General features: G+C 65.8%; 1 protein-coding gene across 3 annotated transcripts; it reads left to right on the top strand.

Moving 5' to 3' along the window:
- The first annotated feature begins 732 nt into the window (after positions 1-732).
- ADAM8 (ADAM metallopeptidase domain 8) lies at positions 733-11,716 on the top strand. Of its 3 annotated transcripts, none has more exons than XM_034986526.1 (24): positions 733-917; positions 1,818-1,924; positions 2,794-2,870; positions 3,011-3,089; positions 3,179-3,255; positions 3,591-3,774; positions 4,108-4,170; positions 4,247-4,315; positions 4,440-4,609; positions 4,715-4,796; positions 5,013-5,164; positions 5,249-5,426; positions 5,608-5,697; positions 5,800-5,989; positions 6,067-6,148; positions 6,505-6,667; positions 7,192-7,269; positions 7,878-7,962; positions 8,613-8,718; positions 9,108-9,267; positions 9,693-9,758; positions 9,937-9,990; positions 10,848-10,925; positions 11,289-11,716. In XM_034986526.1, exons 1-24 carry the CDS (start codon positions 875-877, stop codon positions 11,337-11,339), a joined length of 2,484 nt encoding a protein of 827 aa, XP_034842417.1. In that variant the 5' UTR covers positions 733-874; the 3' UTR covers positions 11,340-11,716. The 3 variants fall into 3 exon arrangements, with proteins under 3 accessions (XP_034842417.1, XP_034842425.1, XP_034842428.1); XM_034986534.1 differs by having other exon boundaries at positions 9,940-9,990; positions 11,289-11,715; XM_034986537.1 differs by lacking the exons at positions 8,613-8,718; positions 9,108-9,267; positions 9,693-9,758; ... (1 more) ...; positions 10,848-10,925; positions 11,289-11,716 and having other exon boundaries at positions 7,192-7,324; positions 7,527-7,960.
- The last annotated feature ends 124 nt before the right edge of the window (positions 11,717-11,840 follow it).

Here is an 11,840-nt window from a genome sequence, read left to right as displayed (position 1 = left end):
CTCTGTCACCTCTGCCTGAGATGCCTCAAGGCCGGCTAGCCCGTCCTGCCTGTGGTTTTTATGCCATCCGCTTTGGGGGAAATAAGGGTCTGTTAGACTTTGACCTCTGGCCTGCACTGTGCTGCCCACAGGCTCTCACTTACACTGATGCCCTCTCCTCAGGGAGCTTGTCCAGAACGCAGCTCCGGAGCCACGTGGTTCGGCTGCAGGCGGTCTGGGACCCCCGGTGACGCACCCACCGGAGAAGCCTGGGTGCCAGGCCACAGTGGGGGCGGCCCCACCCTGCAGAGCAGAGGCACCAGGGTGCGGTGTGGGGAGCTTTCTGTTCCCCAGGAAGTCTGAGGGCACATCTGCACCTGAGCAGCCCCCTGCCACGCCCCCAGACAGAGCCTGGTCCGAACCACTGCCCCACCACCTGGCCAGAGGCCCCTGGGCCGGGCGGAGCCTGGGCTTCCTCACCTGCACCAAGCGGCGTGCGACCTTGCAAGGAGGGGCTCAGCTTAGTCTGTCCGCCAACCCCCTCCGTTAATTCGATCCACATTTACGAAGTTTCTTCCACGTGCTGGACACCGGGCGCTGTTCAGGGGCCCCCAGGGGCCCCGTAGTAGACGCGGGAAAACCCAAGAGCGAGCCCCAGGCCGGCGGCCGGGGGCGAGGCGCCCCTCCCCAGCGGGTGTCCAAGCCCCGCCCCTCCCGGCGTCGGAGGGGCCGATAGGCTGCGGGCCGGGGGCCGGTCTCCGGGCGGGGCGCCGGGAGACCAGACCTTGTCGCGAGCGCCGCGTCCTCGGACCCCGGACCCCTGGCCCCGGAGCCCGTGCGCGCCCCCTGTTCTTGCCCCGGACGCCCGTGTACGCACCCCGAGCGCGCCCCGGCCATGCGCGGCCTGGGGCTCCAGGTGCTTGCGCTGTGTCTGCAAGGTGAGTGCCGGGCGCGGTCGGGTTCTCTGGCCCTCCGCACCCCGCCGAGCGCTGGGTCAGTCTCGGGTCGGGCGCGCCGAGGGGAGCCCTCACCGGGAAGGCCCAGGGTGGCAGACGGAAACTTCAAAAGGGAACTGGGGGAGAGGCCGCCTGGGGCGTTTCCCCAGCGCTGGTCCGGCCGGGGACTCACAGGGCAGGGTGGAGAACCGCGCCACCCCCCATCCACCCCGGAGCCTTGGGGTGACTGCCCACTCCCACCCAGACCCCCCAGCCTGGCAGGGAAGGGAGGACCGAGGAGCAGTGACCTGAGCTGAGGGTGGACACCGGGGGAGGAGGGTGGGAGGGGGTAGTCTAGTCACTTGGGACCCACCGCCGGCCGGGGACCTGGTGGCCCCCACGCTCCCTGCTGCTGGGGGGAGCCTTCTGGGCTGGGTTCGGTGGTGTCCCAGCCCCAGGCTGGAGGGGCCCACGTCTGGGAGGCGGGGCCTCTCTCTCCTGGTGTTTCGCAAGACAGTGGCGGTGGAGACACAGCCATCAACACTTAGAGACCGAGAAGAGTCTTGCGGGGTCGCTGTTGTTGGGGCCCCACTCCCAGGGCTGTTTGTTGTTGGATACCTGGGAGCTTCTGGATCTGGGCTGGGTGAACTGCGGGCAGGAGGGCAGAACTACCCCCCGACCCAGGGCCGGAGTGCGCCCTCAGACCCGAGGGAGGGGAGGAGAGGGGACATCTAGGTCAGCCCTAGGCCCTGGGGGAGGAGCTATCAGGGGCTGCCCTGTGGACCCCACCCAGGGCAGGGGAACCCCGTCTCCGAGTCCCTGGTGCTCACGCTCACCTGTGACTCCCTTGGAGGAGGAGGTGCAGGCCCAGCACCGGCCTGCTGACCCCCTTCTCGCCCACAGTGGCCGCCCCCAGCACCCCGCTGCCCCACGTGGACCAGTATGAGGTGGTGTGGCCCCAACGCCTGCCGGCAGCACCCCGTGCCCGCCGAGCCCTGCCCTCCCACCTGGTAAGTCTTGGCGGGGAAGCCGGCCCGGGGGTCCCTCCTGGCCCCCCAGAGCCTGTTTTGTCTGTAGCTCCCAGTGTGCCCGCCAGTGTGAGGAGCCGGCCTGGGGGGCTGACCGTCTGTGTCTGCCTACACTTCTCCACCCCCAGGCCTCACCTCCCTGCATCCTGCCTCACCCTGCCCTCGGGTGGGGGCGTGAGGCGAGCGGCTTCTGCTGAGTGTGGGCCCTGGGGCTGCCTTTCGGGAGCCCTGTTAGCCCAGGGCAAGTCCCGGTTTCACTGGCCAGATAAGTCAGATCCCTTTCAGACCAGAGACGCTGGCTCATCAGGGGCGTGTCACCTTCCGTGTTTGTGGTGACTGTGGTGACTGACTGGTGACGGCACCTTTGTGGGGCATTTGGAGCTGGGCTGGAATTCCCCAAGAAGGCTGGCTGGGGGCATTCCTGAAATCCCTGTGGTCAGCCCTGTCCTGACCTCGGCATCTGGGGAAAGCTTTCTACTGCCCTGGGCCCTCATGCTGTCCTGTCCCAAGAGGTCAGCAGGCTGGGGGGCACTCCCCTGGGGTGCTCAATCTCGTGCCGTGTCCCCATCTCCTCAGGGCCATGTCTCCCCCTCCCCCTGCTTCCTGGGGAAGGGGATTCTAGTCATTACTTGTGTGGACAGATGAGGAAACTGAGGTCTGCCCAGCCTCAGCTTCCTAATACTAGCTCGATGCTGAACGACCCTCAGGGTCCTCCGAGGGACTTTCAGATTTCAGGGTGCCCCGGCCTTGGCTGCATCCCCAGCCCAGCCAAGCTCCACCGCACCCAGGGTTAAGGTGCTGGGCCCTGGGGCAGGGCCCCTCACCCTGGACCCCTCCCTCTCCCGGCTCAGGACCTATACCCGGAGACTGTGAGCTACATCCTTGGGACCCAAGGGCACAACTTCACCCTGCACTTGAGGAAAAACAGGTGAGTGGAGGCCCAGCCTGCTGCGCCCAGCATATCCATGCCCTAGGCGTCCAGCTCCCCGGCCCGGCCACTCTGCCAGGCCAGAGGTGGCTTCTGTGGGGGCAGGCGGGGCCCCGGGCACCACAGTGGCTCTTTTCCAGGGACCTGATAGGCTCGGGCTACACGGAGACCTACAGGGCTGCCAATGGCTCCCAGGTGGTGGAGCACCCACAAAGGCAGGTATGGGCCCGGGACAGCCCTCCGCAAGGCCGGCAGTGGGCAGAGCGGGGGCAGGGCCGTGGGCCACTCACGCCTCCTCCCTCCTGCAGGGTCACTGCTTCTACCAGGGCCACGTGGAGGGGCACCAGCATTCCGCCGCCAGCCTCAGCACCTGTGCCGGCCTCAGGTGAGTGCCGCAGACCTGGGGGGGTGTCAGCCATCCCCCACATGCTCCAGAGAGGTAAACTGAGGCCGAGAAGAGAGGGGCTCAGCGTGACGACCTTCCTGCACACGGGCGTCTGGCCTGTTAGAAGTCACAGGTTCCCCGAGCTACAGGGCTCCCCTCGGGCCCTGGAGGCCGTGCCCCGTATACCGCCCGCCTGGGGGGCCGTCCGTCCCCATGCAGATGGAGCTTCGTCCTCACCAGAAGGAGGCCCCCTGTCCCTCAAGGGTTTGTCCCTCCCCAGATGCCCGTGTGGGGATGCACTAATTCAGAACCACCTGGCTTACCTCTGCCCTCAGGGGCTTTTTCCGGGCCGGCTCGGACGTCCACCTGATCGAGCCCCTGGACGGGGACGGTGAAGAGGGGCAGCACGCGCTATACCGGGCAGAGCACCTGCAACAGAAGGCCGGGACCTGTGGGGTCAGCAACACCAGCTTGGAGAAGGCCTTGGGGCCTCGGATCTCGGCAGCCTTCAGGCCCCAGGTTGTGGGCGGGGACAGACCAGCTTCCTCATCCGCTGCCCACCGGGACTGCATCCCCCAGACTCCCACTGTGCTTGGCTGAGTGAGGGTTCTACCCACTGAACCCAGTCAGGGGGTCCTGGTGTCTCCGAGGGGTCCCCATCAGGCCTGGCTTTGCCAGTGGCTGCAAGGATCACCCCTTGGCCTGAGCTGGAGCCTCCAGGATGGCACCCCCATTCCTGAGCGGGGGCTGGGTGCCGGCTCCAGGACCCCGGGAGAGGGTCAGTGTGTGAAAACTGGGCCCGGGCTAGGAGGACTGTGGCTGGGGTGGCTGACCAGCTTCTTGTGCCCCCAGAGCTGGCCACTGCCCCGAGACACCCGCTACGTGGAGCTGTATGTGGTCACGGACAGCACAGAGGTAGTGGGGCAGGGCGTGGGGGTGGCGCTGGGGCGGGTTGGGGGACTGCTGGCATCTGAGGGCCTCCATCCTGCAGTTCCAGCGGCTGGGGAGTAGAAGAGCTGTACGCAGCCGGGTGATGGAGGTGGTGAACCACGTGGACAAGGTGGGTAGAAACCCTGGTCGTCAAGCGGGGCGGGGCCAGCAGGGGGACCGGCAGCCGGCAGGGAGCTGGGCTCTGCGGCCCTCGCGGGCCCCGAGCCTGACCTGGGGCTTCCCTGCCCTCCCAGCTTTATCAGGAGCTCAATTTCCGTGTGGTCCTGGTGGGCCTGGAGATGTGGAACCACAAGGACCAGATTCACGTGAGCTCGAACCCCGACGTCACACTGGACAACTTCCTCCGGTGGCGGACGCAGAACCTGGTGGGTCGGCACCAGCACGACAACGCGCAGCTCATCACGTATGCGGTGGCGGGCGCAGAGCCGAGCCCTTGCGGCCAGGGAGGCCTATGTGGGGGGAGGCAGTTTTCGGGGCGTCCACCTTTGCACACTGCTCTTGTTTCCAGCGGGGTCGAGTTCACCGGGAGCACCGTGGGACTGGCCAAGGTGGCGGCCGTGTGCTCCCAGGACTCGGGGGCTGTGAACCAGGTTTGCTGGACTCTGGGCGCTAGGTCCGCGTGCTTGTCCCCGGCTGTCCCCACGGGCTGGTGCTCCTGGGCGGCTGCCTCCCCTGGAGGATGGGCTGATGCTTTGAGAAGTGTTGTTGGCGGGGTGCAGTGCCAAGCCTGCGGCCTTTCCGGGCCAGTGAGGGCGGGCAGGGTCGGGAAGGGCTGCGGCGTCGGCCAGCACAGCCTCGCCTTCTAGGACCACAACCTAGAGAACCCCATCGGCGTGGCGTCCACCATGGCCCACGAGATGGGCCACAACCTGGGCATGGACCACGACGAGAACGTCCAGGGCTGTTACTGCCCTGTGCCACGGGAGGGCGGCGGCTGCATCATGGCGGCCAGCATCGGGTGAGGCCGGGGGCCGCTTGCAGAGCGGGGTGCCCTGGGTGCCCCCGCCCCCACACCCCTGACGGAGGCACGCTGCACCCCCAGCGCCAGGTTCCCCAGAATGTTCAGCCAGTGTAGCCGCGCTGACCTGGAGATGTTCGTGGAGAAGCCTCGGACAGCCTGCCTGGCCAATGCCCCGGACCCCAGCCGGCTGGTGGGCGACCCTGTGTGCGGGAACCTGTTTGTGGAGCGTGGGGAGCAGTGTGACTGCGGCCCGCCTCAGGTACGGGCCAGATGCCTGCCGCCCCCTGCCCGTATGGATGTCTGTCCGTGACCCACCAGCTGCCCTGTGTGCTGCCCCTCAGCAGAACAGTCCTGCTCCCTGAGGACTGTCTCCACTCGGGGGCTCCGGGGAGGGGGGCCCGGGCTCTGCCCTGGAGCCCACCCCCGCCTCTGCCCTCCAGGCCTGTCGGAACCCCTGCTGCAATGCTACCACCTGCCAGCTGTCTGCGGGGGCCCAGTGCGCACAGGGTGCCTGCTGCCGAAGCTGCAGGGTCAGTTCCCCTCCCGCCCCGCACAGCTGGGCCCGGCCAGCAGGTGGGAAGGGGCCCCGGGGAGCGGGCTGACACACACTTGAGCTCTGCTCTGCTGGGCAGGTGACGCCTGCCGGTGAGCTGTGCCGTCCCCCAAAGGACGCGTGTGACCTTGAGGAGTACTGCGATGGCCAGCAGCCAGTGTGCCCGGAGGACGTCTTCCAGGAGAATGGCACGCCCTGCCCGGGGGGCTACTGCTACAACGGGGTCTGCCCCGTGCTGGCCCGGAGGTGCCAGGACTTGTGGGGGCTAGGTGAGGCGGGTGCCCTCCGGCTTTCGGGGGGCTGCGGGGCCCAAGCCGGAGGACTGACCTCCTCCTGGCCCCCACAGGCTCACGGGTTGCTGTGGAAACATGCTACACCTACAGCATCTCACCAGGCTGCCAGGGCAGGCTCGCCCACAGTTCCAGCAGGTGAGTGCTCATCCGTGGCCTGACTCCTCTGGGTCCAGGGCCACAGGATGTCCCTGGAAGTGGGGCTGCCCAAGAGGGTCTTCTGCACAAAGGAGTCTGGGGACTGAGTCAGAGGTTCTCCAGGGGATCCGCCCTGCCTTCCAGGACCCCCAGGCCTGAGCATCTGCCCTCATGGGAGGGAGGGTGTGTCGCTGTCGTGGGGGGCGGGGTAGGTGCCAATCAGCGGACCCTACAGCCTGTCCGAGGCTCTGGGCCTCGTTTCCTGCAGCTCCCAGGTCCTCATAAGAGGGGGGTCAGCGTGCAACAGGTGGGAGACCCAGCAGAGCTGGTTGCATGGCTTGTTCTTCTGTCCACAGAGTCAACAACTGTGGCATCCTATACTGTGAGGGTGGACAGAAGGCCCTAGAGCGGACTTACTGCACCCTCACCTCCCACGCGGGCACTTGCAAGGCTCTTGCCCTGGAGGGAGGTGCTGGGTATGAGCCAGTACCTGAAGGCACCAAGTGTGGCGAGCAGAGGGTGAGCACCCAGAGCCCCGTCTGCTGCAGCGCATCAGCTGGTTGCAGCTTGTAGGGGCTGTGACCCAGATGTGAGCCTGGACGTGCCCCGTGTGGCGGTCAGGCTGCTGGGCCCCCAGGTCCTAGACACGTGTCCCACGTAGGCGAGCCCATGTGGTCCAAGGGCTGTGCACACGGACTCCTCTGTGCTTCGGAGAGACTCAGCAGGGGCACAGGGTGGGGTGGGGGGCTGCTTAAGAAGCCGGTCCTCAGTTCCCAGGGTTTGGAGACCGTTCTGTTCTGCAAGTCCACGCCGCCCTGGGCCTCGGTGGGGCCAGTCCTGTGGCCCTGGTGGCAGCTGTGGGTTGGCCGGCCAGGAGATGGAGTGTAGGCCAGGCCAGCCTGGATGTGGTGGCCATGGCCTGCCTCCCCCAAAGCTCGCCGTGCAGGCTGCAGGTCAGCTTCAGCCGATGGTGGAAGTGGGGACACAGGTGCCAGGCAGTGGTCTAGAATGTCTGCCCTAGGAGACCCCCCACTGCCTTCCAGATTTGCTGGAAAGGACTCTGCCAGCACCTGCAAGTTTACAGATCCAGAAACTGCTCTGCCCAGTGCAACAACCATGGGGTACGTGAGCCCACGGGAGACCCCGCCACCCGCCCTCTGGGGCTGAAGGAGACGGGTAGGCCGCGCTCGAGATGAGTCCAGGCACAGCAGGGGCTGAGCCAGCGCCCTGGGGACGCGGCCAGAAGCTGGTGGGGATCAGGGCGTCCCATGTGAACACTGAGGCCCGGGGCAGTGGTGTTGGTGGACACGGGGGCCGGGGACTGGTCAGACTTGAAATGCTCTATTCTGAGATGGGGACGCGTGCAATCCGCTCTCAGGAACCTGTGTCAAGATGTGGGGACAGTCAGCCCTGAGAGCTCGAGGCACCAGGGGCTGGGGCGCTGCCCTCCCGAGCCCCTGTCTCCGAGAGCTTTGGGGACGTGCCCTGAGGACAGCCCACAGGGAGCCGCCCCCGACTGCGCCTGCCGTGCTGGCCTTGCTGTGGACACGTTGGACGTAGGCCTCGCTTGTGGCAGCCACACACGGAGGAGCCGGGCTCACGGCCCATCCTCCACCAGCTGGGGGGCACGGTGGAGTCCCTCTCCGTGAGGCCTGGCCTGGTGGCTCGGCAGCCGGTGACGGCTGCCTGGGTGTGTAGCGGCCTGATCCTCACACGCACTCACCCCCAGGTGTGCAACCACAAGGGAGAGTGTCACTGCCACCCGGGCTGGGTGCCACCCCGCTGCACAGAGCCGCTGCCCCACGTGCACACAGGTAGGCCCGGCCGCCCTGGCATCTGCAAGCCTGCACAGCCTGATGGGGTCCAGCGCGGGTCCCATCCTTCCTCAGACCACCTGGGCAGGCCTGAGAAGGACACCACGTGCCCCCCAAGTCCCTCGGGGTATCGTTAGAGATTCAGGTTTGCAGTCCTTGACCCCGGGCTTTCTGACCCCAAGGATGCAAGGCACAGCCCAGCAGCCCGTGTGGCCGCCTCGGCCCCACATGAGGCCGGCGAGAGGCCTGTCCTAGAGGGAGAGGGCACAGTAGTGGTGACAGCATGCCAGCCCTTTTGCTGGCTCCTCAGCCCCCTTCCGAGCGCAGGAGTCTGAGGGGCCCCCACTCCCCCAGTGTCTTCCTCTGCAGTGGCCCCTGTGCATGCAGCCGTCCGCAGCACCACGGTCTCCAGGGCCTGGCCAGACCTTGCTCACGTCACTGTGGGCTGGGGGCCAGTCACTGCCAAGCCCTCCAGCCCGTCATCTGAGAGCCCACAGCGCGGGTGTAACGGACTGGGTCTCAGCGCGGAGGCTCCTCAGAGGGGCCCTGGGCTCCCGGTTCTCTGCCTGAGAAAACTGTGCCCTCCTCAGCCCCAGAGCCCTCCCGGCCCTCACTACCCTATTGACACCTGGCCTCATGCACCCCCACAGGGTCCAGGAGCCTCCTGGTGGGCGTGCTGGTATGTGTGGTGCTGCTGGTCGCTCTCCTGGCCGGAGCGGTCTTCTGCCTGAAGGCCCGGCGCCGCGTCCCTGGGAGGTGAGCCTGCTCTGGGGTTGCAAAACATCATCACGGGCAAGGGGCACTTCCCGTGCTCACACACCGTTGGGAAATGCCCCGCTGAAGTTTGAGAAGAAGAGGAACAACCCTTCACGCAGAGGGCCTTGGGGCCTCTGCCTCTCGAGGAGGGGGAGCAGGTGACAAACGTGGCTGACAAGGGGACGTAAACCCAGAGAGAGCCCCTCCATCCCCTAATCAGTGCCAGAGCACTCGGGATGATGTGGGCTCTGCCCCTGGTGCGCAGCTACGCTCAGCTGCCATGGGACCTCACCCCTTCTTGCCGGTTGCAGGACACACCCAGGAGCCCCTGAGTCCCTGGGCCAGACCCTGAGGCCAGGACACACTGACCAGTCTTGCTTTCTCCCCAGGAACACGGCGCCCAAGACTGCCAAGGGGCTCTCCAACCCCCTGTTCCACGAGGGGCACGGTGTGCCAGCCAAGGGTGGGGCTCCGGCCCCCACCACCCACTCCAGCGAGCCCGCCAGGCCCACGGCCTCAACAGTGACCCCTAAGCAGCCGCCCCCTGCTGTAAGCACTGCATCCCGCCATCCCTAGGCCATCCCTGATCCCTCCCAACAGGGCTTAGAACTGCCCCACCTCCGTGACGCAGGCTTTACTGGTGGACAGTCTGAGAACCCACACTTAAACCCGAGGCTCTCGGCCTCTGCAGGCTCGGTTGGAAGGTGTTAAGGCCCAGATACCCTCTGTTGCTGCCCAGCACCTTCGGGCCCCTCCACAACAAGGCTGAGGGAAGGGAGTGTGGGGGTCGCACCTGGGCTCAGGCCTTGGGGGCCAACGGGGTGGGGCAGAGCCCTGCATGCGCACACTTTAGTCTTCCTCCTCTGGGAGGGGTGGGAACCTTGGGTCCTGAGCTGGGGGCACAGCTCCAAAGCCAGACTCCCTGGAGGCAGCCTCCCTGTGAGACCCAGGCTCTCCACCCTGTTCCCCTCTAGCCTCCAGCCACCATGTCCAACCCTCCCTTCACTGTTCCTGTGTACACCTGGCCGCCCCCAGACCAGGTGAGCAGCAGTGGGGCCCAGCAGCCAGGCCATCTGGGGGCACCAAACGGGTCCTAGGCGGGGAGTGCAAGGGCTGGGGGCTGGATTTGGTGGGCTGGGGACCCTGGGACAGCTGTGGCCGCACTCATAAGGCTGATGGCCCCGCCCCGAGGGCCTGACTGCCTACCCTCCCTCCCAGCAGCTCCGCCCTGCTCCTCCTGCCAAGCCCCTCCCTGAACTGAAGCCCAAGCAGGTGAGAAGCCTCTGCCACTCAGGAGACTCCGCCCGTGCCCTTCCCTGGCTGCCGGCCCTTCCATGGCTAGACCCGGTGGTGTCCTCAGCTTCCCTTTGGAGCTCAAGTCTGGAGATGCTCCGAGAATGCGCGGCAGACGACTCCTTCCGCTGTGACCCCCAGGGTCTGCGTCCATCCAGAGGCCCTGCTGGCAGCAACCGTTACTCTGCTGTTTGCTTCACGAAGATTCTCTCCTTCCTTTTTAACTTTTTGAACTAATTTTAGGCTTACAGCAAAGCCGCAGAAATAGCCTTAGGAGGGGTTTTGACAGCAAAAACAGGGGCAAAGGGGCAGAAAGGGGTCTAGCCAAGGAGTGACGATAGCCCGCCAAGGCTACAAGGGAGCTGTGCTGTGCCCACCAAGGGTCTTCCCTGGGGGGCGGGGGTGTGGCCAGTGTTCCCGTTGGGCCTTCCCTTCCTCCACCCCAGATCCTGGGGGCACCTGTCCTGCCAGCCCAGAGAAAGCTGAAATGCAAACAGATGCAAAGTTTAGTGGTTAATTGTTTAGTGGTTAATTCTTGGCTTTTGAACCTCCAAAGACCCACATTCTGGCCATTTAAGAGCTTTTCTTGGGAAACCCTGGGGTAGGGTGGGGTGGGTCGCTCAGGGAGAGGGGGAGGTGGTGAGGTAGGTTGTGGCTGATGGGCCCAGGAGGGGGTTCTGCCACGTTTGGGTTTGATTCTGCCCCAGCTGGGGGCACTTTGTCGAGAAGCCTGCAGGGGGGTCAGGAACAGAGTGGACCTGGGGAACTTTGCTAGGAGATGCTGGGGAAGACGGGGCATTCAATGGTGTCCAGCGTCCACTGTCTGTGTCCTCCAGGGTGTGAAGCCGACCTTCCCACCCCCGCTGCCACCGGTCAAGCCTGGGGCTGGAGGGGCCAACCCTGGACCCACGCAGGTGAGCCTCTCTCTCCCAGGGCGCTGGGCAACAGGGTGCACAGTCTCCCCGGCTGGCTGGCTGAGGCACCGTCCTGAGGGGGACACGGTCCGCCAGGTTTGTTTCAACATCCACTTGACACTGTCGGGACTTTTCAGGGGGCCGCTCCTGTTGGCTGTGAATCTTTTCCTCCTGTTAGTACAAGGGAGACAGTGTAGGGTTCCCAAGGCTTAGCTGCTGATCTTGTGGCCACAAGTGTGAGCAGCATGACTCCATGTGGCGTGAGCGGCGACCTACGTTTTAGGAAATGCAAGAGGAAGTATGATTCACTTGTGCTCTTGGTAGCAGATCCGTTTTAGCATCGGTTCTTTTTCTTCCTCCGAGGGCGCCGCTGGTCCGAAGGCTGCTCTGAAGCCCCCGGTGCAGAGGAGGTGACGCGGGGCTGCAGGCGCTGGGCCTGGGTGCGGCCTGAGAAGTGCTAAGAAGAGCCGGGCCGACTCCCCTCTCCCACCGGCCGGCCACCCCCGCCCGGGACCCCCGGCCTTCTGCACTGCGCCCCCCCGGGGGTCCCGCGCCCCGAGGGCCGGCTGCGGCCGGCCGCCGCTCTGGAAGCAGCACCCCCCCGCCCCGGCCCCGTCCGCGCAGCAGGGCCGAAACTGCAATGAAGTGTATTTTCTGATTAAGCTATTGATCAAGTTCTAAATAATCGGAGATTTTTATTAAATCGATGTTAGAGTGTAAAAGAACGCGGGATACAATTTATAACACGTTAAGGGCTCCGTGCTCGTCAAAGCGCGCGCTGGAAACCGACGAGGCCCAAATTCGACCTTCTCTCCTGGACCTTAGCAGGACCCCTCCCCACCGGAAGTCAGCCGCCCAAGGGCGCTGAGGCAACGGCCCCAGCGCCGCGTCCCGCCGCCCCGCCCCTTCCGGCCC

Source organism: Mirounga leonina, unplaced genomic scaffold, assembly GCF_011800145.1.
Source record: "Mirounga leonina isolate KUSES-001 unplaced genomic scaffold, KU_Mleo_1.0 Mir_114, whole genome shotgun sequence".
Classification (NCBI taxonomy): domain Eukaryota; kingdom Metazoa; phylum Chordata; class Mammalia; order Carnivora; family Phocidae; genus Mirounga; species Mirounga leonina.
Note: the sequence above shows the minus strand (reverse complement) of the source record. Positions and strands in the feature narration are given on the sequence as shown.